Source organism: Rhinolophus sinicus, chromosome 2 (assembly GCF_057876585.1).
Source record: "Rhinolophus sinicus isolate RSI-liver-muscle chromosome 2, RSI-T2T, whole genome shotgun sequence".
Taxonomy (NCBI): Eukaryota; Metazoa; Chordata; class Mammalia; order Chiroptera; family Rhinolophidae; genus Rhinolophus; species Rhinolophus sinicus.
The window spans coordinates 33,587,238-33,614,583 of NC_142502.1; the positions used below are offsets into that span (position 1 = coordinate 33,587,238).

The 27,346-nt window shown below is 37.5% G+C and overlaps 1 protein-coding gene across 7 annotated transcripts in view; it reads right to left on the reverse strand.

The window, feature by feature from the left end:
• Positions 1-27,346, reverse strand: part of NCOA7 (nuclear receptor coactivator 7) — a 118,603-nt gene that overhangs the window by 41,385 nt on the left and 49,872 nt on the right. For 6 of the 7 annotated variants that reach the window (XM_019729481.3, XM_074333541.2, XM_019729483.3 and 3 more), the window contains 5 exons: positions 24,317-24,537; positions 8,982-9,061; positions 5,554-5,661; positions 1,615-1,728; positions 941-1,066 (listed from right to left, as the gene is read on the reverse strand). In XM_019729481.3, coding sequence (XP_019585040.2) covers positions 941-1,066; positions 1,615-1,728; positions 5,554-5,661; positions 8,982-9,061; positions 24,317-24,537 — 649 coding nt within the window. The remainder of the gene's footprint in view (positions 1-940; positions 1,067-1,614; positions 1,729-5,553; positions 5,662-8,981; positions 9,062-24,316; positions 24,538-27,346) is intronic. The other variant, XM_088795468.1, reaches the window with a different exon arrangement.

Below are 27,346 nucleotides of genomic sequence, written 5' to 3' on the forward strand. Positions count from 1 at the left end.
TTAAAAGTCTGAAGCTTGGTCAGTTTCTATTATAAACCCTGATGGCCATAAGGATATTATCCACCAGAGACAGCAGGACACAGAGGGTTCCCTTTAGGTAAACACTTTATTTCATATTCTTACTGACTTAAGTGGTTATCTTTGCTGAAAGTTTGGCATCTCAGGCATTACTTATTCTCAGTTGCAAAAGTTGCAAGTCCGTATCAATAATGTAGTTTCCTATTGTTTGGAACCTGGCATGAAGTCTCTATGAATACAGGAATTCACTTTATGTCAACATAACCCCTTCTTCTGAGGCTCCCTAAAAGTTGAATTTGTTCTTTGTAACAAATACCAACAACAGAAAAACTAAACACACTAGAGCAGACATCTTTAATATCAGCTTTTTCAGAACGAAATGGGTTGAGAATTTACCGTTTCCCAATGTTAGGTGCTAAGCTCTTTACATGAATTTTCTCTTTCAATTACAATATACTACTAGTTAAATTTTATTATTGTTCCTGTTAAATTTTATTATTGTTCCTATTTTATAGATGAGGAAAATGGAAGGTGAGGAAATTTGAATACCTTGCCCACGGTCTCAGAGCTAGTGGGAGGCAGAGTTGGAATTTAAATTCAGCGAGTCTGAATCCAGCATTTGCTGTTAAACATATACTATACTGTCTCCCTAATGGTTTATAGGCCAAGAACTGAAAAATAAAATTATAAATCCAAGGTCACAATCATATTTCCATTCAATGATCACATTTCCCTCAACAAGTAAAATTCCAGGCATCCAACAGGGGAAGCTAACGGACGCTTGTGAAATGTTAAGCTGAAACTTTGGGTAAGATATTTTAATGTAGCCTGTCTTCAGTCTTTTGGAACCTAGTTTAGTTTTCTACAGTGTCCAAAAAAAAAAAAAAAAAAAAAAAAGGAGACAAATTACACTGCGATATACCTTTCCATCGGTGAAGTATCGACAATTCATTTTTAAAAATTTTACCACGCCTGGCTCGTCTTCTTCAGAAGTGGATGATAAGACTCTTTCAATGGGTTTTATGGCCTTTCTTGCTAAGTCAGCGTCCTTTAGAAAGCAAAAATTTCCAAAATCAAACAGCAGCACTTTTCAAAAACATTATTTATGTAAATGGAGCCACATAAGTTCCCTGTAAGTAACTGTTTCTATTTAACTTGAACATAAAAAAAAGGCAAATGTCTTCTGTCATTCAAAAATATCACACATATAACAATAAACATCCAAATCAAGCTGAAAATTTAAAAAAACTGCCTATGTATTAATGCATAAAAACAGCTCATCAAATGTCTTAAATGAAACAATTCAGGTTTGGCTCATGGTTCAAATTCTTTAGAAGGAGTAAAAGTAGTACAAATACATTAGTGGTCTCACTGAGAGTTTAACTTCATACTTTAATGGAAACAAGGTACATGTTTTTGCCTTTGAGACCTTAAATGTGAACAAGTTTCTTTTGGATAAAATGCATTCTCTCAACTAATGACAAACTACTTAACCTCCACCTCTTTGGGGGGAATTTTGGATGAATTCTTGCAGAATTCTATGGTACAATATATTCTTGATAAATATGAACTTCAGTGCATGAATGGCATACGTACAGGCAGTTTGTCATATTCTGCATCTGATGATGAAGGAGAGACAGTAGCACCGGGACTGGATGATGATAACCTTAAGGTACTGGAAGGAAAGTTGGCATCTGGCACAAAAAGAACCTTAGAATGGGACAGAAAAGCTGGATGAGTGCCAAGACCAGGCAAACTACTAGGCAATATTTAGAGCAGTTACTTTCTGCATTCTCATGCTAGGTGAATGACCAAGACCTAATTGGCTTTCACAGAACTCCTAAGCACCTCAGGGTCTTCTAAACTAATCCACGAAAAAATATTCAGCAATACAAATGTGTGCGGTGCGAAGGGTACCAAATACACCTGTAGACACTGCAGAAGCTCACAAAAGGGGAGAGCAAGGTGGGTGAGTATTCTGCACAGTCCATGAGAAGTAGGTGGGTCCAATGAAGCCTTGAACAGTACACAGCATATGGACAGGGAGGGAAGGGTACTAATGGTGTGAGGGAACAGACAGAGAAGCATGGCATGCTTCTAAACCTAACACCCATGTCAGGAAGAAATGGAGCACACTAGGCTTGCTAACTCTAAGCAGGCCCTGAGTGACAATGCAGTAAGGTCCTTATATGGTAAACTATACAAGGAAATATCAATCATCACAGTATTTTCTCTTCCATCACTATCTGAGTTATCTAAAAACAAAAATAAAAATGCCCCAAATTGTACAAAATAGCCTCCTTTTGCAAAATGTTCTGGTTCCTGAAACATTATTCTGATCCCGTTATTTATTCAACCCTCTTTGAGACATGCCACCTTTTGGCATATATCAAATACAATCTTAAAATGACCTCTAATGTTATAAAACAAAATTTAGAGCTAATCATATAACATATAATAGCTGTTCAATATTGTTATTCACTCTCTCCCACCTCTCTAGCCATATCTCTGTGTTCACTTTCTTATTTAAATCTCTCTTCAATCCAGAAAAAAAATGAGGTAACAAGGAAATTAAGATAAAGGCGGGAAAAAATCAACGCCAAGGAGAAATAAGATAAGGACTGATTACTACTGAAAATCTGTGCTCCAAAATTACGAAACACTCATTGGGAGGTGGGCCATAAAACGCTCTGAAGCATCAAAAAGTCTAGAGTAAGATATTTAGTTCAATAAACTCCCAGGTAAGCTCCACTGAAAACGACCCCTGACATAAGTGGTCGGTCGCTCACCTAGCCATACCAGTTTTCTTTCCTACCTCCAGGTAACCATCCACTCAGTCTCTAGAAGGGTCTCAAATGTTCTGAAACCAGAACAGATGAAGCCAGTTTTGATTTACCAGATCTACTGAGATGAAAGGGATACCTACCCCTCCAAGCACCAAGACAAACCACTTAAAAATCCTTGAAAGCAAAATATTATCTACAGTTTCTGAAAGCCTCTCAGTCAATTTCACTCTTCTCAATTCCTTATCTTTACCAGCCAAATCAAGAGGATAGCCAGGTCCTGGGACAACTAGCAGCACATAACTGTTAAGTCATATGAGGGCTGGACAGGACAGCAAAGGCGGGAAGGACATCTGAGATAATACAGCCCAAACCCTAATTTCAGAGATTAGGAAACTGAGGTCCAGAACAGAAAGGTACTTGCCCAAGTCAAATAGCTACTCCAAGGCCAAAGGAAACAAAGCTTTGGGAGGCTTATATCTGGCATCTGTTCCCTTACAGTTGATCACATTTAAACAGTCCCTATACCACCTGTTGGCTATTGGACCTTAATCCAGTACCAATCCACTACTTCATTTGTGGACTTAGGAAAAGAATAAGGATTCATCCTAAATTATTTTACTAAATTCCAGTGACTACAGTTTTCAGCCTTGAATTAGTAAATGTATACAGCCAGGTTCTTGGCTGTGGGTCAGTTACACAACAAAAGGGGTTCAGGACCCAATTCCAAAGTGGCAGGTGGGCTCCCCCACACTAACAAAGAATTCTTGGATACCAACAGGGTATCCTATAATTCAACTCAATTCTGACACTATCTAACCAGAAATAGCATCAGATTCCAAAGGTTAAGGGTTCAAGACTGCCTACAAGACTGCCCCGAACCCCACTCCCCCCCACCACACCAGACAACAGCCTCAAGCCCAGGTTCTTACCTGTGCTTCTGGCACAGGCTATAGACTGGATGCTCCAATGACACCCACCCCCCTCAACTCAGAATGTCAATCACAAGTCCAGGATGTCACTTGTACTTCTGATCAACTGGCTATAAATCCGAGGTTCCCACAACCCCTTCCTTGGACTTGATCAATTAGCTAGAATGGCTCACAGGACTCAGAGAAACATGTTACTTACTAGATCACTGGTTTACTATAAAAGGATATAACTTGGGAAGAGCTACTTGGAAGAGATACATACGGTAGAGTATGGGAAAGGGGGGGCTCCCATGCCCTTTCAGGCTCACCACTCTCCCTGCGCAGCTCCATGTATTCATCAACCTCCAGGTTCTCCTACACCCTGTCCTCTCTGGTTTTTATGGGGGCTTCATTACATAGCCATCATTAATTGGCCATTGGTGACTGATTCAACCTCTAGCACCTCTCCTTTCCCTGGGGGCGGGGGAGATGGGGTACAACTGACTGAAAGTTCCAACCCTCTAATAACATGGTTGGTTTTCCTGGCAACCAGCTGCCATCCCCAGGTAATTTCCAGAAGTCACCTCATTCACGTAACAAAAGACATTTTCATCACTCTCAACTCTTGGAAAATTCCAAGGGTTTCAGGGGCTGTGAGCCAGGAATTGTGGAGGAAGACCAAATATAAATGAGAAATATATTTTGGTCATTCAGATTACCAAAACATTTCTCTTATAAATCGCAATGTTGCACACATCATGCAGCAATGACCCAGATTATAAGAAACACAATAAAAAAGACTGAAATCTATTCATTTTCCTAGAGATAAAATGTATTAATTTTTAAAAAGTTTTAATGTATATTTCCCCTCAATTACCTGGTACTGACAGTATCTTAATTTCTCCTTTTGAAAAGGACATAAATACTAAAAGCACAATAGTACAAACTGGCCAACTATGGCCTGTTGGCTTCATGTTCTGCCGTTGAAAGAAATGCAAAGAACAGTATATCACCATTGCTATCCTAAAAGAATTAAATGTCACTATAACATAGGGATGCAGGAAGATACTCTAGTAAGTCCACGATGAAACCAGCATGTGCTCATGGCAACCAAGCAACTTTATGATTGGGACTGGAAACTTGTCCTCAGCTAGGATCTGCCAATGACTGAGTCATTTACATTTATTGGCTAAGTGGAATTTTCAACTAGAAATACAGGAATATCTTATCATGTAGAAGGTACTAAAATTATTTTGTTGTATTAACCAAGAGTGGCAACATTGTACAATTTATCAATTTCATCCAGTTTAACAAATAAAATATTAAAAATTTGAAAAAAATATCGTGTGGCCTTTTCTTGATGCTCCTGATGAATGTCTCCGCCTTTGGATGAAATGACTATTTTTGTCAAACTGGTATCAAGTAAAAATAAAAATGACAAAAATTCTGCCTAATTTAAAATAAAACCATGGCCATAATATACCTCAGGAGTGGACTAAACTAAAACCTGCAGTTCTAAATTAAGCCTTCTAAGAATATCTGTGTGATGTATTCTACAGAGAAAATAGTCACGTTAATTTAACTTCTCTTGATGCCCTAGGAGACACGTACAACATAAATGATAGGTAGATAAACTGTCAATCATCTGCAAAGCATTCATCTCTGAGCAGTTCACATAGTAGGACGCTCTCAGAATTCCTGGATCAACAGGACAGGAAAGATTGAACAAATGTACATTATCATTGATGATAATCCTGTGACATTAATAGTGAGGCATTAAAAATGGCAATAAAAGATAAATGCAAAGTTTCTAAAGAAGTATTCAACAGCAAAATCATTACCTGGCCTGGAACAATAGTATGTGTGAAAAGTTTATTCAGTTCCACCAATTTATTGGGAGTGACGTTAAACTTCAGTGCTATGGAGTTTAGGGTGTCCTGGCTTCCAGCCTAGAATAATCCAACAAACAAGATTCAATATATAAAGCAAAGCAAAACAAAATAAAATAAAACTTCCTTTTGATAGACAACATTAATCTATTTGTGATACAATTGAATAAAAAAGTAATACATACATCTAGGTGTATTATGAAATACTGAATACATTCTCAATTCTTAAGGAAAAAGTTTTCAATGTTATTTATTTCTGGGTTCCTTTATCTTCAGTTTCACTGCTCACTCATAGACTTCCAAACTCACTTTGGCAGAACTTAGGTGTGTGGAGTAGAGGTCCATGAGGTATAATATAAAACCGTAAGAAGACAAGAAATAAAACATACACCCAGTAACACCCAGAGGGGACATGGGACTACTTACTTTCTCTCTTCGCATTTTTCTGTCTACTGGCCTGTCTCTTCACTGCACTATAGGCTACTGGATGGTGGCCTATTACTGGTCATTTTCTTCCACAGTGCCTGACATATAGAAGAACTCAAATATTTGATGAATGAATACAGTAAAAGGCAGGGAAATCTGAAATTCAGATTAGCTACCAATAATTGTAGCTAATTATGAACTTGATTAGCCTGAGACAGTTCATCTAGTTGGTGGGTTTTTGATACCAAGGGCAGTGGTGAGTTTAATTCCATAACTGTATCTTTTTACCAGTCTACAATCTCTTGCAGCCACCTCAAGTCTCCACCTAAGTCAAGGCTCACCTGGCGGAGCCAGTTTTGCTTATAGGGACAGCCACCAGTCTTGACCCAAGGCTATAGATGGGGACTTCTCAGCGACATTCATCTAAGTTACCTCCCACTAACAAGTTCCAGCCAGTAACCCTGATTTTGGGGTATTGACCTGACCAGAGACAGCAGACTTCTCTTTGGGTGGAGCTTTTTTACTGTAAAGTTTCAGATCTTCTCACTTCCCTCTTTATTCCTATTCCCCCTCCACTAGAGAGAAAAGAAACATGTACACCTGGGACACGTATCACCAGTTTTAAAGATTTAGAGAATAACATTAATTTGGCTGAGCATGGAATATTGTCATTTTAATGACACCATCCATGTTAGCATCCCCTTGCAAACATTTCACGTTTCATTAAAGGGGCTTGTGAATCACACTACTGGATGCAACTAGATGAACTGTCTCAGGCTAATCAAGTTCATAATTACAGCTTACACCAAAATTATTTTAAAGCACTTCTAGAACAAGTCAGGATATAAGTACATATATATATATTTTTTTAAAAAGATCATTGAAAACAATATATGCTCCAATGTTTATCTTGGGCAAAATTATCTCTATTAAAAATAAAAAATAAAAAACGTTTTAAAAAATACATTTTTTCTAATATTAGATATTTACGTAAAATATTCAAATTCAGGGTTTTTCAGAATTTATAGTAAGTACAAGACCCAGACTGAGAATATAGACTATAGCCAGACTATTGGCTCTGTATTCCAAATCTGCACTTGCTAGCTGTGTGACCTTGGGTCATTTTCTTCATCCATTAAATAGAGATAATCTTAATTCCTGCTTGAAAGCACTTAATTCACAGCAAGTGATTGATAAATTTGCTCATATTTTTATGAAAAAACTTGTAGAAGATACTGTGTATAAGGAAAGGAAAAACTTTATCAACATGGAGTCATGATTTAAAGATAACACATACATAGAGAACCACATCACAGATCCTGGGAGGAGTTCTAGTATCATTAAATGTTTGAAACTAAACAGAATACTTGAATAGCTACAGCTCAGAGCAACATAAGCAACCTGGTACATGCTAGCATGGTTCTCTAAACATGAAGTGATGAATCATCTTTTATTTCCAATGAAGTCCACAAAATAAATTGCCATGTAAAACTAATCTCCATAACATAAATCAAACAGGTGGACATATCTGCATTACTAATTTGATCACCTGTTTACATGAACTAATTTAAGGGTTGATTTTTACTCTCGTTGCATTGTATAGTATACGCTATGTGAAGCATCCCCTAGTAAACAACATTTCACATTTCATTAAAGGGCTGTGAATCATACTACTGGATGCACGCATGGTTTTAGAATATTGTTATTAATACAAATAACCCAACAATTCTTGAGTACCTACTATGAGGTAAGGCACTGTGCAAGGTGTTATGGGATCAACAACCAGTATGCATATACTAGACAGTGGCAATGTGAGACATATAATCACTCCAAATCCCTTCTGTAAAGGACTAGGCCTAAAAACCACAGAAAGACATTTAGAGATGCTCACAGAGCACTGAGCATGAAATGCCTGTGCCAGGACTCTTCACTGTGACTCTACAGAAGCTTGGAGAAGATTTACCACTCCAGAAGAAACACAAGGTCTTGCTGCTTGCATAAGTAGAGACTGGCATGGCACACAAAGAATCAGTGGAAAATAAATAAACATGAGGAAAACACAATCAGGTAATGGCAGCAGCACTTAATTTCTTCTTAGAAGTCAGAGAACACTCCTCGACAATGTTATTTCAATGTGAATTAACAGATCTATAACTGAATGGCCCACTTTGTGCCAGGCCTAGGATAAACAGACAGAGCGCCTGGTTTCCAGGAGCTCATGGTGCAGGGAGAGATGAGCACACGGTGCAAGACGTGGACGTGCAATAATGGACATGTGCACAGTGTTATTCCTCCATTGATTCAACAATCTGGAGGTCTACACCCTGCAAGCACCAGCAATACAATGGTGACCAAAAAGGGGTCTTGTCTCTCTCCATGGGTATAGGAATTAAGGCACAAGATACATGACATTTAAATAGAAATCACACTAGTGAATCAATAATGTTAAACTTGATAAATTATGTAAAAGAACATGATTCTATGACAGAATAAAATGAAGAGATCTGGCCTAGTCTTGCTCGATGGTCACAAGAGGTTGGAACAAATGTGGAGAGTCATGGGAAGAAGATGCAAAGATAAGGTTCTGGCTTGTAGAAATGTATGGATGATGGAACCACTGCTTCCTGAATAAAGACCAAGCATGGAGGTCTAAGTGGATATGTTGAGTAGGCAACTGAAATCTATGGTTTTGGAACTCAGAAAGTATGTCTGGGATGGAGATCTTCATTGGTCTTCACTGACATATCATGTATAATTCAAGTCACAGGTTTACATGAGCTTGCCCAAGGAGAAAATATGGAGGGAAGAGAAATGACCTAGAAGAGGTCTTAAGAAATTTCTTTCTTCAATGGGTACATAAGAAGAATGCAGCTACGGGGCAGACTGTGTCAGGGAGAAATGTTACATGAATTTAGTAGTATTAACAAATACTCAGACTTCGTCTTTATACTTACAGCATATTCCATAGTACCATGGGGCTTCTGAACCACCATCTTCTTCTCTTTTTTATCATGTGTTTTGTTTTGATTGTCATCTGAAGAATAAAATATATTTAATGAATAATTCCATTTTCAGGAATTGAGGATAGGGTAATCTACAGTATATTAAAACCCCCTTGGAAAATGACTGAAAAAGACTAATAGAAAAAGGGACTAAGGGCACAAATAAACAATACTTCTAAAAAAACAAACTGTTTCCTAAAAAAACATACTGTTCATCAATGAATACTTGAATAAATGATTAATGATAACTGTTATCATAGTACAAATAACAATGAGGTGATGTTTTACCATTATTAAAGTAATAGTTTAAATGATAATGTCTAACGATGAAGTTAAAGCTTATATAGTTATGATATAAATGATGTATAATGTAAATCAATACAGCCCTTTTAGAAAGAAATTTGTTAGCATGTAACAATAGTCATAAAAGTGTACATTCTTTGACTCATTAATCCTTTCCTTATGAATGTATCCTAAGAATAAATTTAAAAGAATAAAAATGCTCTATGTCACAGCACATGGTTGCCTCAATATAATTTATAATAATAAAAATTTGGAAAGACCTATATGTCCATCAACATATTAAGCCACACTGTAGATTTTCCTATTTTTATAGGTCAAAACTGGTCAACCTAAACCTACATAATTTGGCAGCTGCATATGACTGAACCTAATTTTTATGGTTAAATACATCTTAATATAATCAACCAAGACATTAAAAACCAGAGAGACATATTGTAATGGATAAAAATGTAAGTGAAAAAATATATATAAAATTGAATTAACTATGAAAAGATACTCTAACTTGCATGTGATCAGAAAAATTAAGACAAGGTATAATTTTACACCTATTATCATGGCAAAAAACTGGATAATTCTAGTGTTGGGAAAGATGTGAACTGCTACACTGACACAGCCCCTCCAGCAATTTAAGTACTTGGAGCGTGTATGACTCAGCGATCTCACACCGATATGCATCCTCCCCCAGGAGATACACTTTATGTATTAGGGTGGTGCAAAAGTAATTGCGGTTTTTGCAATTATTTTTAATCTTTAAATCACAATTACTTTTGCACCAACCTAATATAAAGAGAGCTGCTTAACGCTGTACATAACAGCATCATCTGTGGCAATGAGGAGCTGGAAGGTAAGCAAAATGTGGTAGATATGCTCTAGGATAGGAATCTAGATAGGAATCTAGATAGGCATCTAGGCAGTAATTAGAAATAACAAGCTCGAAGTATACACAGCAACATGTTGATATCAAGAGAAACAGAATGGGATGTTCAGAACAATATCATTATGTATACTTAAAGTACATGCTCACAAAACCACCACACATATTTTTCAAGGTCACATCCAAATAAAAACCTATACACATTGAACACAACAGTGGAGAGAGAAACGGGAGTGGGCATGAGGATACAAAGGAGTTAATGAATAAATAACAAGGAGTCCAGCTCTGACCAGTGATGACATGCCATGAACTGAGAGGTGATTAGCTCAGGCCCCTACAACTGAAGTCCTACAAACCCCATGCCCCACACGCAGATCAGGAATAGCACATCATCTACATAACAAACATGAACGTACCGGATGAGAACAGGAAGGTAACACAGAAACACAAGAACAGTTAATTCACATGGGGTTTATCTGCCTTTTAAATGTTTCCTTTTTATTATTTACTATTAAAAACCAAGAAAAAAGTAATAGACGCTGCCATTAGAGTCATGTACTTGTCGTTTGCGTGTTGAGTATGAGCCATTCATAGAACCAAAGGGACCCTGAAAATCCTTCTAGATGATTTTTGATGGTCACCTCTAAGTTACTTTGGGAAGATGAGACTAGTGACTATGTTTAGATTTCCAGTCTCCAAATTGTGTAGATCAGGAAATTCTACAGCCTGTTTGAAAAAACCAATCATAGTATTTTACAACTCTTGTGATCTAAATGTTATTCACTCTTTTTACTATCTCAGTTCCACTCTCTTTGTTCCACATTCCTGCCCTTCTCACTGTCATCATAAATAGGTGTCACTTCCGGTCTTCTTGCTTTCAGAACAGTGTCTTCACACCTTTTTGCAGGTGCTTCCTATTTCTAGAGCCTAAGCTTTCTCTTCCCATCTGTGGCAGCTTCCAGTTCACACCCTTCCATAAGCTGTGCATAATTATCTCTGGTCCCAACTCATGAGAATTTCCATATTGCTCAGCTGCAAAAGAAAAACAGGTGCTGGCTGAACCTTTCAGGATAAAGTTAACTGTGTATACCTGAGTTAATACAAAAATTAAATTACTTCCCTCTGGCACAAGTGGGTAGGCCAGAAAAATGTCAAACACGGTAGTATTATTAAAAGAAAAAGCCTTCCCTCCAAAGTCAAAGATTTTTAAATTCTTGAGGTAAGGCCTATAATGTACCCATCTTTGAATGTCTGGTGTCTTCATATGATACCCAGTATATATGCTTGAATAAATTTCCAATATAGTTTAATGAGCCTGACAAGTTTGATTGTGGGCAACATTTTCATAGATATATCACACCGGGAAAATCACATGAACCTACCTTATCAATGCCACAAATTGAACACTATGGTTTACAGCTGACTCAATATAGAAAGCAGAGACACGACTGGCACATTCTAAAGACCTACTTTCATTGTCTTCATATCATTATAGCATAAGATAACGTTTCATATAGCTTCCTAAATACCTTTTTGCAGTGAGTTTTAAATATAGCCAAGCATATGTCTCCGTAAGTGAAGTCCTGTATATCTTACCTAGCCAGGTTCTGCAGCAGAGTCCACCAAGCACCGAAGAGAGCGGGGCAGACCCAAGCTGCCTTGGGAAAGGGTTACTCTGCTGTGCTTCAGGATGGAGGTCCAGTGTTTCAGACGAGAACCTGTGACCACCCCCCAGGATGGAACCAGAGGTCCCATGACCATCCCCCAGGATGGAACTGTCTCCCAATGACACTGACACCTCTACTTCCAGCATCAGGCCTCCTCAGACACTTTATACCTATTCAAATTATGGCCCTCCCCCTGCTTACGGGAACCTGAAGCAAATGATGTAAAAGTATCTACTGACAGAGGGGAAAGTTGGCCAGGTGCTCTGCAGAAGCCATTCACAGCAAAGCAACTGAACCTCCTACTGCCTCACCTCTGAAAAGAAGTCTTCAGAGCCAGTTTTTCCCAGTCCAATAGGGAAGTAACTGTGACAAAATTGACAAATACCTTAGAGGAATGAAACACAGGCCTTTTAGCCTCACCTGTCTCGTATCTCATAAATCCTGGAGGTGGGGGCTGAACTGGACGGGGACCTGTACTGACCTCAACCCAGGTGGATCTGGTGCCCTGCCCACAAATCCTGCCTCCTTCCTCCTCACCCCAGAAGAGTCCAGAAGTGTCTGGAACACAAGGTTCTCGGCTCTTTCAGCTGAGTCTTAGATACAAGTTTATTGAAAGAAGACTCCTCTCTCTCAGTGCACTGGGGCTAAAAGAAGTTGATGTTCAGATGTATGCCTGGGGCTTGAAGGGGGGGCAATAAGGCTGGATGTGAAGGGATCCTTTCTAGTGGTGATCTTCGAAGTCTTAAATGATGTTACAACTGCCAAGGGAATACATTTTAAGAGAAGATCTGAGGTTTGAGGATGGAACCTGAGGAATGCTTAGATGTGAGGAATGAGAAGGAATTGTGGCTAATGGAGGGTGGGGTGGTGGTATGAAGTTAAAAGGATAGGAAAATGACTGTAATGTCACAGGCCATGGAAAAAAGTTAAAGGAAGGTTGTATAGACACTGTCAAATGCTTCACAGAGGATGAGAGATGGAAATCTGGAAATGGATAATCGGGAAGTCACAAAGAATTCCTGAGATCAAAAGTGGAGGCATCTCAAGACAGAAGGTGTTAACCCTGTCAGTAAAGCAGGGATAAGGTCATTTTCTAAAATGTAATTGAGTAAAGACAGGATTGGGGGCGGGGGCAGTGTTTAAAGGGTTGTGAAATTTGGAAGAGTTACTATGGCCAAGATAAGGTTTCAATAACGTGAATATTGAAAGAAGCAATAAGAAGCAGCAATAAGGGTTCACTAGGGTGGAATCTCAATACCAGGGTGACAGACCATGTAAGTAATAAGCAAATACCCTGCTGTAATGGTCACCAGTGGGGTTTATGTAGCAGGGCAGCTACAGCAAGAGCAATGGTGGGGGTGGGGCACCGAGATGCTGGAATTAGGAGAATAGCATGATGCATTAGTTTCCTGTTGCTACTGGAACAAATTACCACAAATTTAGTGGCTCAAAAAATAAACACAAATGTTAATATCTTACAGCTCTGTAGGTTCCAAGTCTGACATGGGTCTCACAGGGCTAAAATCACAGTGTCAGCAGGCAGTTCCGTCTGGAGGCTCTAGGAGAGGATCAGTTTCCTTTTCCAACTCCTAGAAGTAGGCTGCTTTCCTTGGCTCAAGGTCCCTTCCTCCATCTGCAAAGCCAGCTACGCCAAGCCAAGCCCTCTTACGTAGCCATTTCTCCAGTTCTCTCTCTCATGCCGCCTTCTTTCATTTTTAAGAACCCTTGTTTACACTGGGCACAACTGGAAAATCCAGGATGCGCTCCTTCAGGTCAGCTGATTAGCAGCTTTAATGCCGTGTACAACCTTAATTTACCTTTGCTATGTAACTTAACAGGTTTTGAGAATTAGGACATCTACAACTTTTTTTGGGGGGAGGAGGGCATTATGCTGCCTACCACCGACGGAGAACAGGTGTGTGGGAAGACAAGTGGTTCAGATTCTTTAAGGATTCAAGTCATGATCTTCGATGTCAGTGTACTGGGGGGAGGGGGTGTTAAGGAATGCAACACTGGTTAGATGTTCTGGTTCTGAGAAACACTGGCAAGAATGAGACAATACCAGTGTCGTTCAAACCTGAGCATCTGGCTCCTGTCACAGACCACTGGGGACCGGGTAAAGTCAGGACAATGGACATTATGTATTATATACTTGAAAACAGAAACCAAAGAGACACTGAATTCCCTGGATCTTGATTCTAAGATCTCTACATAGATATAGGAAAGAAAGAAAAGACAGTTATGTAGCTTTTCTTTCTCTTATAAATTATCTGAACAAGCACAAACTTTGAAAATTATAGGTTTTCAAATTGTATCATGACCTAATCTGTACTGGCCTTACATTTATTCGGTGTGGGTGTGTGTCCGCTTTTCCCCTTACTCCCCTCGAACAATCAATTCTCTCCCCTCCTTACACCTCTATCTATCATAAGACCACCTGAATGGGTTACACGAGGCTGGCAACACAAGGCCCTCAACATCTTTTCTAAAGAGGCGGGGATGATACCCTGGGCATACCAAATGAGGGGGATTTGTAGAGGCAAAAATTGTCTGGGTCTCTTTAGAACTTTCTAAGAACGGGCACCCTAATGTATAAACAAGACAATCTGTTTCCAAAGACAGGCATATCCTATATGCTGAGAACTGATGCATTTGGCTATGATAGTTTGAGGACAGTAACCATAAAATCACGTCATGTGCCACCTGCTTTATGTCACCAAACATCATTCTGATTATATTTTGATTTGGGGGTCAAGTGAGCTGGGTTCAGCTAGCAGCCCTGACACATTCTCATAGCTGTGTGATGTTAAGTGAGTTATTTGAAATCTTTGGGCCTCCGTGTCCTTATCTGTAAAATGAAGAACTATCTCATAATGTTGTTCAAAATATTAAATGAGATGATGGACGCAGTGTTTGTCTCAGGGCCTGGCGCAGAATATGTGTTTAACAAATGCTATTATCACAAATAACAATGCAGTCAACATAAGGAAATAACCATTTGAACACAGTAACATGTTAAAGAATTATATACCATAAGCAGAAAGGATTCATCCCAGAAATGCAGGAGTGATATAACACTAATATGATAGATGCTTTATTTAAAGGGGAAAAAGCATATCTGATCACTTTGATACATGCTTACAAAAGCATTTGATGTAATTAAGCAGGCCTTGTATTTTTTTTTTAAGAAAATTAAAAACAAAACCAAAAAAAAACTGTTAGACAACAAAGAATAGGAGTGAACTTCCTGAACACTAGGAAGAACTTTTACTTACTCTTTGATATTCATTAGAAATATGCTCCTGAAAAAGTAAGGGAACCCTAAAACGTGTATACCGTGTTTCCCCAAAAATAAGACCTAGCCGGACAATCAGCTCTAATGCGTCTTTTGGAGCAAAAATTAATATAAGACCGGTCTTATTTTACTATAATATAAGACTGGGTCTTATATAATATAATATAATATAATATAATATAATATAATATAATATAATATAATATAATATAATACTGGGTCTTATATTAATTTTTGCTCCAAAAGACGCATTAGAGCTGATTGTCTGGCTAGGTCTTATTTTTTGGGAAACACGGTTATCATAAGAAATTTTCTCTAAGAATGAAAACTGAATGACTTCATGATGTCACTTCCAGGGGCACAGTAGCTCATTAATTCCCGAAATGCAGCCTGAACTAAGGCACTAGTGAGGCCCCCACCACAGCTTTGCAGAAGATTCCAGGGTGTGCAGTGGGAGAGACACCCATAGGCACTGTTCAAGCTCCACCCCAATCCTTTTATTCCTGTTCTGCAGAAGACAAGTGCCTGAGAACAATTCCAGGAAAGCTTTTAAGGCTTCTGGGCATAATATCTTCCACTCCACTAAATTACAACAGAGACTAATCTAATGTGATGCAAGGCTAAACCACAAGTATTTAAGGTCATAAAAATAAACTTTGTAGTGGAGAGAGGAAAGCTGAAACACTACAAACATAATGGAGATCGTTTGGAAACCCCAAGTATGAAGAGGGAGTCCCAGCCATTCATTGGAGGTCACCTTTCACAGGCCAGCAAGACAACACCTGTGCAGAATGTACTGCAGGTGTCTCCTTGTTCATCAATGGTCTCTTTAGATATTAAGCACTCTTCTAAACTATCCTAAAGCATACCTGTGAAAACTGAGATGAGTCCTTATATCAGAAACCGAAAGCAAATATTAAAAGTAAAACACAAACCAATATAAATGCAAGTATTCCTATTATCACGGTTTATACTTAACTTTGTTTTAGAATCTCCAGTCAAAGTAACAGATAAGAGTTCTAAACACTGAAGAGAAATGAAAATTTGATTATTAACAGATGAACTGTCTAAAGAACCACCATCATAAAAAATCCAGAAATCATCACATTGTTCAGCATGGTGGCTAGATATAATACTCTACACTTAACAATAGCACTGTTTTCAAGAAAAAGTCCCAGGCACACTGTTATCAAACTAGAAAACATCTAGGAATAAATATAACAAAATAATGGCAAGATACATATAAAGAAAATTTTAAAGATTTACTGAAGTATATGAATGCAAGATTGCATAAAGGGAGGTACATACAATGTTCCTACATAGGAAATCTCATTTTTGTAAATATTTCACTTTCTCTTCAACTTGATGTTTAAATTAAATGCAATTCAAATCAAATTTGTTTTTAATTTGGAGAAGGAAAACATGCCAAATTGATAACCAGGTTTATCTAGAAACATAAATATATAAGACTACCCAATAAAAAGTTTTAAGAGAATGAGGGTAGCACCACTGTGCTGAAGTTAAAATACATGATTATGAAAACACAGCAATTAAAAGCTTGTAGTGAAATAACTGAAAATCAGAACTGAAGAAATTTAGTATAAAAGTCCCTTTATAAACCAATAAGAAAAGCCTGGCTTTTCCCATAAATGTCATGTAACTTCATGTTAGAAGGGAGGCTTTGGCATCAGACAGACTGAATGAGAGTCCTGGTCTGCACCGACCTCTGAGTGACCTTGGACATGAAAAGTTACTTTATCAAAGACAGTTTCCCAGTATGTAAAATAGGGATGTCAACTGGACGCCCACAGTGAGTTACTGTCAGGATTACCTAAGGCAATTGTTTTTGGGTCAAGCACTCCACAATGTGAGAACTAAGCGTTCAGGAAACCTTAAGGATCATTATTAAATGATGTTGGGTAAACACTGGCTAAGATTTGGAGAAAAATCTAGATCACTCTCAAATCAGTGCAGATGGATTCAAGATTTATTGGTAAAAACTAAAGTCAGAAGTGTCTTTGAAGAAAATATAGAACTTGTATTTGCTTAAAGAAATGACAGAGCTCCAGTGGCGCAATTAGTTAGCACGCAGTACTTCTACAGAAATAACGTCTTCTCTATCAAAGATGCATACATCTCAAATTAATGGCCTGACTCTGTCAAGAGTGCTACTAGAATATTCAATATTATTATTTAACACTTTAAGGGAAGTTTCTGGAATACTGTAATCCTAAACTGTTACAATAAAATTTTTTAAAACTATGTCACGAGGCATTTTCATCTCTTGAGCATGAAGAGGATGGGGACATGGAAAATAATTAACTCTGTACTCAATATGAACTCCATTGTTTTATCATCTGTGACACAAAGGAAAATGTCGCACAGTAGATGTTCTTTTCCTTCCTTTGAGCATATCACAGGCAATATAATCAGTAACTAAAATGAATCACATTGAAGGAAAATCTAGAATGCAAGAAGGGCAGGGGACTTATCTATCATGGATTGCTTTACCTCAGAGCCCAGTACCACCCTCAGCACTGAGTAGGCCCTCAAGGATTTGTGAAATGAATGAACCCTTCTCACTCTGCGTCTGAAGAAACAGATTATTTCAGTTGTGCTGTCAGACTTTGACTTATATTAGTCATAAAACCAAAGAGTGTTTTGAATGTAACTACATATATGACCAAGTCAAGTAGTTAAGCCCAGAGAGAAATTGTAACCTTAGTTCATTCGAATTATAGCTCAGGGAAAGTGAAACTCCATATATAGTCAACTTTTTCTTCCTTACTAAGAAACAACAATGTTCTTGGGGCCATGGAGAAGACATTAAAATTTTGTTTAACGTTTGCCTTATTTTTCTCTCAGAGTTGACTCTGGGGAAGCAGAATGATGTATAGTGGCTTCGCTCAGGCTTTGGTGCCAGAGAGCTGGGCTTGAATCCCTGCCTCATGATGGTCTGCAATGGGCCTTCCTGAGTCACTCAGCATCTAGGTGTTTCATTTGTAATATAGGCTACTACCACCTGCAGTAGACCTTGACGAATAGTAAACTAAACAATGAAATAAAGCATCTAGCCCATAAGAGACTCATCCAAAACAGGTTCTTTCTGTTCTTCCTCAGGCTGATGTTGCTTCTCTTTTCTTACCCTCTTTCTCAGTCTCAGAGCTCATTCAAAATGGCTTTTTACTTTTTCTAAATAGATCGAGGATCTAACTGGGTAAGTTTTAATGTTAGAAAAAAATACAGAAAGTATAAAGACCAATTCTACACAAAACAAAACAATATATGGTCATTTAAACATACAGTTGAACAAAAAAAGAAAATACAAAACATCCATATTACCCCCACCCAGAGAAAACCAATGTTTGCACTCTGGTGAATATACTTCCAGCAGCAATCCACCCCCTATTTTTATGTATGTCAGTGAGTTGTTTTTTTAAAACAAAAATGGAATCATACTGCCAACTTGTTTGTCTACTGTAACAATATTTTGTGAAAATTTCTTTGTTTTTCTACATCATTTAAAAATAGCACATAGTATTTCATTTTACGTCATTTGTATTTTCCCACTATTTTAAACAATGCAATGATAGCCACTGTAGTTTAATCTTCTATCATGCTCATGACTGTTCTCTTAGGGGGCATTTCTACTAACAGAATTGTTGGGGCAAAGGGTATGCAAAAGGTAAGGCTCTTGATAACAATGGCAAAAATGCCTCCCAAAAAGATTTGACCACATTACTCTCCCACCATCAATGTATTAGTGTTTTTCCTTTGCACCTTCCCCAGTTGACTTCCAATTTGATTTTTCAAAATCACTTAAGCTGAAAAGTCACTGACCATATATTTAGTGTAATCTCAGCCCAAACTATATTTGGGCATTTCTCTTACAGTGAGATTTTTCATAATAAAACCGTGATATAACATTACAGGTTAGGGAGTAAGATTTGCTTTCTGCAGACAACTATAATTATTATGGGACTAGACTCTGAGCTCAAGCTTCTAGTATAACAGGTTTTTTAAGACACAGCTGATTGGTTCAGTGACTGTACTTTTTGTTCCAACAATGACAAGAAACGATTACAATATGCTTTGTTGATGGGAGTGCTGGAGTTGTGAGAAGAAAAGGGAGCAGGGTCCCTTGAGTGAAAACCAGAGCCATCACAGACAGGGTGTCAGGGGCTAGGGATGGGAGAAATGGGGCGATGTTTGTCAAAGAGTACAAACTTCCATTTATAAGATGAATAAGTTCTGAGGATCTAGTATACAGTATGGTGATCATGGTTAATAATACTGTAATATATACTTGAAAGTTGCTAAGAGACTAACCTTAGATGTTCTCACCACAAAGAGAAATGGTAATTATGTGAGCTGCTTAAGGTGTTAGCTAAAGCCAAGGTGGTAATAATTTTGCAATATGCATGCAGAAGTATGCATCAAATCAATATACTGTAAATCTTAAACTTACACAGTGTTATATCAATTATATCTCAATAAAGTTGGAAAAAAAGAATTATGATGCCTTTTTATGTTCATGCTTATAACCATATTTACAATTATGTATTTTTAATTTCATGTTAAATTAGTTGCAATACTCACCATCAATTCTTGTATAAAATCACATTTTCATTCTTGAGGCCTGGATTTGGCATGTCTCAGAAAGGAACATCTCTCCCTCTCAGTAACTTTGTTTCAGAAAATGGTATGACACTAAAGGTATGTTTCCTAAGATCTTGCATGTCTGAGAATGTCCTGATGTCTTTGAGCCTAAAAAACAACTTTCACTTCAAAACTCTGAAAAAGATTTAATTCCTCTGGTGTTGACTGCTGTGGAGAAGTCTCTGACTGACTCTCCTCTTTGCTCCTTTGTAGGTAAAGATTTTTTTTTCACCATTTATCCATGTCTATAAACATTTGCCAGTTTATCTTAGTGCTGAGTTTTCCTTCATTTGGCCTCAATATGGTGAGTTCTTTTGAGTTCTAAAGTAAGTCATGAGTTGCAGCTCAAGAAAGCTGCATTCTTCTTATATTATGTTTGACTACTGCTTCCCTTACCACTGTTCTGACGTCTTCACTTAAGAAAAACTTTTATTCTTAAACTCTTCATTCAAGCCTCTGTTATCTGTCATCTTCTCCCATCACTTTCATTCCTTCTGCAACATTTCCGTACATTTTGTGGGGGGACCCACTCATTTTGTCGTGTTCACCACCTAGGTCTTCATGGTATGACATCACTTAAATATTATTCCGATTTCCCTGATGGTCCCAAAAAGCCCAAACCTAATTATTTCCATCCTAATAATTTCAATTTATTTTATACCCAAATCCCTCAAGTTTTTATATTCTGTTTGATCATTATTTCTGAATAGAAGAACAATACTATTATATGTTTGTGGCCTGTCCTACTTCTATGTTTGGGAAGTAATTTATCAAAGTAACATAACTTTGGTTGCCTGAACTTGTTATGTGAAACAAAGAATAATAGGAAATTGTGATACTGTGATTCAGAATAAATAAATTTGGTCATTTAGATGACCAAAATATATTTCTCATGTATATTTGGTCTTCATCCACAATTTCTGACTCGCAGCTCCCCAAACCCTGGAAATTTCCTTAGTGCTGAGAATGATTAAAGTGTCTTTTGTTATGCTAATAAGGTGATCTTTGCGAAACACCTAGGGATGGCAGCTGGTTGCCAATGGAACCAACCATATAATTAAAGGGTTGGAACTTCCAGTCCTACCCCCTGACCTCCAGGGAGGGGACAGAAATTGGAGGGTGAATCAATCCCCAGTGGCCAATGATTTAACCAATCATGACTTTATTATAAAGCCTCCATAAAAACCCAAGAGGATAGGGTTTGGGGAACTTCCAGGTTGGTGAACACGAGGCAGTTCATACCTGGAGAGGACCCAGAAGCTCTTCGGAACTTGACTGCCCTGTGCCTCTGTTCCAAATGTCGGTTCCTTTTACAATAAACTGGTAATCTAGCAAGTAATATGTTTCTTTGAGTTCTGTAAGCCAGTCTAGCAAGTGAATCAAACCCCAGGAGGGGGGCATGGGAACCTCTGATTTATAACCAATGGTCACATATTTTTAGGATAGGCACCATTTTGTTACAATGAGGCAATTCTAGTGATTCCATGTTTCAATAATTTCTTAACTGTTGTGTCCTTCTAAGTGTCAGGAAATAGCAATGAATTATTACCCAAGACTTACACGGGACACAGATAAATCACAAAAACATTACTTTGTCAAAGTATGTTTCCTTAGATCAGATAGGTAAAGTTATAAATGTCAAAATAGATAGTTCCAGAAATTATTTTCTTTTATATTGATTATAGAACTTTACATTTGTCTTAACATTGTTTTTACAAAGCCCTTGGGTTTATTCTATTACTCAGTTCTCTATATTTTCTGATTAATATTAAAACTAACGATAAAATGTGTAATAAGCAAAAGAAAATGAAGAAGACCAAACTCCCTTGCAATTTCTGTACCCAGAGAAAATAGTTATCAACATACTGTTATAGAGCGTTCTAGTTTGTTTTTCTCTAAATTTATTATCATTTATCATCCATTAACTTTTTGTTTTGACTCTCTGCATGTTATCTAGATGACTTCTTTTACACTTATGAATTTACCTCTTACCTGTAAGTAGCAATTTCCGGGCCTTTTCCCCTGACATCTAGGCTTCTCTATACTAATCCACTTGGTGCCCCCAAAACATCTCTTAACACAAATTCATTATCTTCTTTCCACCTTCCTGAGTTTTCTAGATTGAAAATTCTTGACAGTTCTTTTTCTCCCTCACACACTACATTAGTCACCAAATACTGCTGTTTCTCTGAGGAAAATCTCTCCTCAGGGTGCCCTATCTCATCAGCTCCCATGTCTCCCACGAGGGGCTCACTTTCACCCACTGTCCCTAGATTTATCATCTTAAAACAGAGAGTTAATGGAGTTCCTCAATGACGACAGGATAAAGTCCAAATCCTTACTGCGGCCGACTAGATCCTTCCATTTTGGTGATTTCTCCCCACATTAGATAGAGCCACGGAAAGCAGTGGACTGGGGGAGTCCCCTCACTTGGTCTCATGCTCCACCTAGTGGTACAGAACATCTTGGCTAGGAATCCAGGAATGTGGAGGTCAGCCCTGGCAAAGCTGCCAAAATGGGATTGTTAGCTAGAGTCAGATGGGAAAAGGAATAAGGAGACCTGGAATTCAAAGGCCCACCTAGTAGTTTTAGCGAAGCACTGGATTCTCCTAAGGAAATTCCCCAAGCCTCCAACCATTATGTCATCATCGCCATTCTTGAGAGAAGATGAAAAGCTATAATAGCATAATAAAACCACAGGATAATTCTGACCCAACTACTGTACTGTCATATATATATATATATATATTCTTCCAGAATTTTCATGAAACTCAAACAAATAAAAAGAGTATTCATTCATCTTCGGATTAATTCATCCTCTCAGTGCACATTTGAAGAACACTTATAACACTATAGATACTACACAAAGCTAATAACACAGGGTCCAAGTCACAACAGCCTATAAATACAGAAGCAGATAATAAATCCATGATGACAATGCAGAAGGGAAGTCTAACCTGGACAGAGACAGGAGGGCTTCCTGGAAGAAATGATGCCTGTACTGATTTTGCGAAGTGAGAGTTAGTTAGGTAAAGAGTAGAGTGAAGGGCATTGTTTCAGACTCAGAGCGTTACACATGCAACAGAAGCACCACATTAAAAATCTATCCAAATGCAGCATCCACAGTTAGTGTAGCATCACCTCTAAAAAGAAACTTCAATAGATTGGACTATCAGCCTCCTTTAGGGAAACCCTACAGAACTAAATGTTTCCACTTTAAAATACTTCTCAAGAAACAGCATTGAAAGTAAGGATACAAATGGACAATATTTTAAACTGCACAACTATACAAAGCACACATTTTCAAATGTCCGATGTGTATATCTCACATGTAAAAGAAGATGTGAAATGTAATTCTCCTTAATCCACTTGCTCTTTTTGGAAATAAGAGATAATACTCAACACTTTAAATTTTAAGAGGAAGTTTATTAATTGCACAGAAGTGTCTTTCAATAGGTTGACGGTTACAGCTTTTTATAAAATACTGAATGGCTTGAGATTAAAAGCATCCATTAAGCTACGTAGTATATGATATAATCTCATTGCCCTCTGGATTGCTAGAAATCACACGCTTTCTGCTACAGATACCTCGTCTGCCTCTGTTGGAGCAAAGTCAGCAAAGCCACACTTATTACCACCCGAATGGTAGCCCATTTTATCTTTCACGAGCACTGTTAAAAAGATATATTAAACATGGAGACAGAAATCTATCTCCTGGTAACTTTGGCATTAACCAGAACCCAAGTTTGGGGCCCTCTGGAGGAAGTCTCTTCTACAAGACCATGATTCATATACTGTATTGCAGCATGTTCTCAGAGATCCGTCAGTCTTCTCTCTCTTAGCCTAGCAACCTTGAGTATAATCTAACCTATATGCCAAATTGAGTTTTGACTCATGACTCCAGGCCTGCATGTGACAGGAACAGTAGGTGTGAGATGTATGATCAAAGTAAAGCAAGAGTATCACTTTCGTCGTGCTCAATATGCCACTTTTGCTAATGCAGTTTCAGATGCAATGGCTATTTTGAGAAACTATAGAACATTAGACTCATTTTAAGATTCCCCTTCACTAAAACTCCCAAGTTGTCCTTTGCTGACAAGTGCTAAGCCACGTCTCCATCCGTTTTCTGTTGCCTAGCTGATGCCAAAAGGTGCAGGCATTTCTATGAATATTGTTATAGATATGTCTACAAAAATTAAGAAAAATGTTTCTCCCACAAGAGTGACCATTCATATAATAAATATTTATTAGTACACACTATCTGCTAGGTACTGTGATAGATGCTGGGAACACAAAGTCAAACGAGACACGCCAACATTATTTCATTTTCATCCCTTTACACAAGATTATGGATATAAAGCAAGGGCCATTGGCTCATAATAGCTGCTCAATAAACTTACTATTATTATGATCAGTTACAAATTACAGTCTTGAAAATTACTACAGATTTTTTAAATGAAAATTATACAATATTGCCACCAATACTCACCAATACTATAATATCTCTTTAGTTCTGTACGTCTGATCTCCTTCAACTGATTATTTTTCCTCTTTTTCTTTTCATCAGTAATACATTCTTCTTCCACAGCATTGTTGCACTTGTCTTGTTCTAAAATGACTGTATTAGTCTCTTCTTTTCCAGTGTGAGTCCCTGTAGTTATAGCTAAGGCTGTCTCTACATTTTGTTTGGCTTGTTTTTTCTTTTTCAATCTAGGAATGAGAACAAAAAAGGGTGAAACATTGGAAAAATTATCTTTGTTAGGAATTATATTAATTTCATGCTGTTGGGCTGTGAGAAATTAATTAACTGATATAGAAAGCACTTCCTTTATATTATTGTTAACTACATTCTCCTGTTATATTTTTCTTTCCTAATCACTTAAAAATTCTTACATGGAGACCTGTGGCCTTTCCTCAGTTTTATATCCTCAATACTAATGTCCGAGAAAATTTATGGGACATGCTCTAGACCTGAGGACGAACTAGATTATTCTATAGGCTATTAAATGTTGAATATTTTCTGTCAAGATATACAGTCACCCAAATATGTTGACACATTTTTTTTAAGTGTTTCTGGTTTTCAATGGTACCTTTGGACTGATGGGCAAGCACATCTGTAAAAATAAATCCTTTATAATTGGCTCACACTCTGAGTATAAAGGTTTGGCAAGATGTGAACTGGTTTAGGTCTAAGTAATTATTTTCCTTTACACGTATTACTGAAAAAAGAGCTTCATTTCCTGAGACAGAAAATGCGATGATGACAATATCTAGTTACCATATGATGAGTAATAGCAGACACATTAGTTAACATATTTGATGTTTTCGATTCCATATTCCTGAGTCAAAGATGTGGAAGAGACGCAGTTTATCATAATTCACTGAAATTCAGTAACTCAAAATGTTTTCCAATTGATGTATCACCCTAATTAATTGATGTGTCACTCTGTACTTACCAGTTCTTAAGAATTTTACTTTACCAGAACATAAAGGACAAAGGTCTTGGGCTCTACTACGTGTGGTCTGCTCACATGTAAATATTTATTAGGACCCCTTTTCCCCCTTTCTCTCTAGGCACAGTCACCTTTCTCTATCACATGTCTATTTCCTTCGCTATCTTGAACATCTATACAATTTGACGTTGGACAATGATAAGGAAATGTCTGGGGAGGAAAATAACAGTAGGGTAATACAGGAACTAAAGCTTTATACTGCTTTGCTCTGTGATGTTGGACAAATCAATTTAACAGTCTGGAGAGGCCCCTTGCTGAGGCTTAGCTATCTAACAGGGTCTTTCATTAGGATTGAGATAATATGTGTCAACATACAACACAAATGAAATGACACATACAATACAACACAACATACAACACAGAAATAATGAAATATCCTCTAACACAATTATATAATGACATGAAAACTAAACATGTAAGGTATATAACACATTCAGCTTTTGAGATAAACATCCAATATTCTAACAAAATATTTCAACTAGGCTGTTATTCATTGAACCAAGCAGCCAAGTTCTTAGACTTTCATTGGCTAATAAATGACATATGGCCTAGAAGAAAGGATAGCTAGAAAAAAATCATAGATGAATATACTCCCCATCACTTCGCTTAACTATCTTTTTATGTTTACTTGTTAAAAAAACAAAACAAAACCACAAATCAAGCAAAACTGGAGGCTCACAGAAAGGAATTATATTCAGTAAACACATTTTATTTTCTATCCTCAGATTTTAAACCTTTTATTTTCCTGGTAAAACAGTAGGCGGCTCTTTGCAAAGTTGAGTCAGATAATGCTCCTAATAAAACAATTTCTCTCTCCGCCAAGATTTCTGTATGAGGCTGAAATTAATATGCAGTAATCTAGATAGCATACAGATCAGCTCTTTACTTAGGAAGGGCTATGCAAAGAGCTGATTTCTGTATCCCAAAGGATGTGCTGATCTCGTTCTGATATACGGGCTTATCAAAAAACACACTAGAGATGAACCTTACTGCCCACTTCCAAAACTTATTCCTTATAGGAGAGCAAAGATACATCAAAAATGAGTACTAAGCCGCCTGAGATATGTTGCTCCTTAATCTTCTAAATTTTTCTATTTTAAATTGACTTGAATGTCCTCATTTCACTGTCCCCACGATAATTAAACTCACTCAGATGTAGGGTACATGTTTTGATGAACAGCAGCACTTTTTGGGGACATCTCATGAGGGACTGGGTTTCACATATGGAAATAACAAAATGGGATAAATTGTTTTATTCATTTCCCCCTTTTCCACACAGACCCATTATGCATATAGCCAAACATAGTTATTTCAGAAAAAAAATGCTAGAAAATAGCGATATCTAACTCATTTAACAGACAGCAGAGTATAGTTTAATACTTCACTAATTTTCCAATCAGCTGCATCTTTTGTTTTGACTAGAGTACTCACGAGAATTTGTTTCTCTGGAGGCTATCAACATGACTGGGACATTCTGATCCTATGACTGGACATGAGAGGTGAGTCCTGGAAGCGCACTGTAAAATCCTTCCTTCAAAGCATGGAAATACATTTTTAACACCTTTTCTAGGAGAGAATGACTGCCAGTCTGATGAATGTGGCATATAGTTCATGCTCTTGGAACATTCTGTTTTAAGGGCTTTTATCTTTTAGGCCTTTTCTTTTGTTCTTCAAGTCAATAGCTACCATGGTAAGACATTCTTGTAATAGTGTTTTGTTATCACTAAATTAAGGTAAACTGAGAACAAAAGGTTATACAAGAAAATAAACTCCCCTTACTTCACCTAAGCGTTTCTAATGACCCCAAATGTTCGCTCATTTATATTGCGGACTGAAAACAAACAAAAAAACACTTGGCAAATCATCTTGAACAGATGAGTAGTTGTACATAATGAGATATATTTAACATTTGATTGCTGTGAATAGAAATAAAAAAAAAAAAACACCTTCATTTTGTTATGCTGCATTTATCTTCTTTAAAAGAGGTCACAATTACATAAAACAAG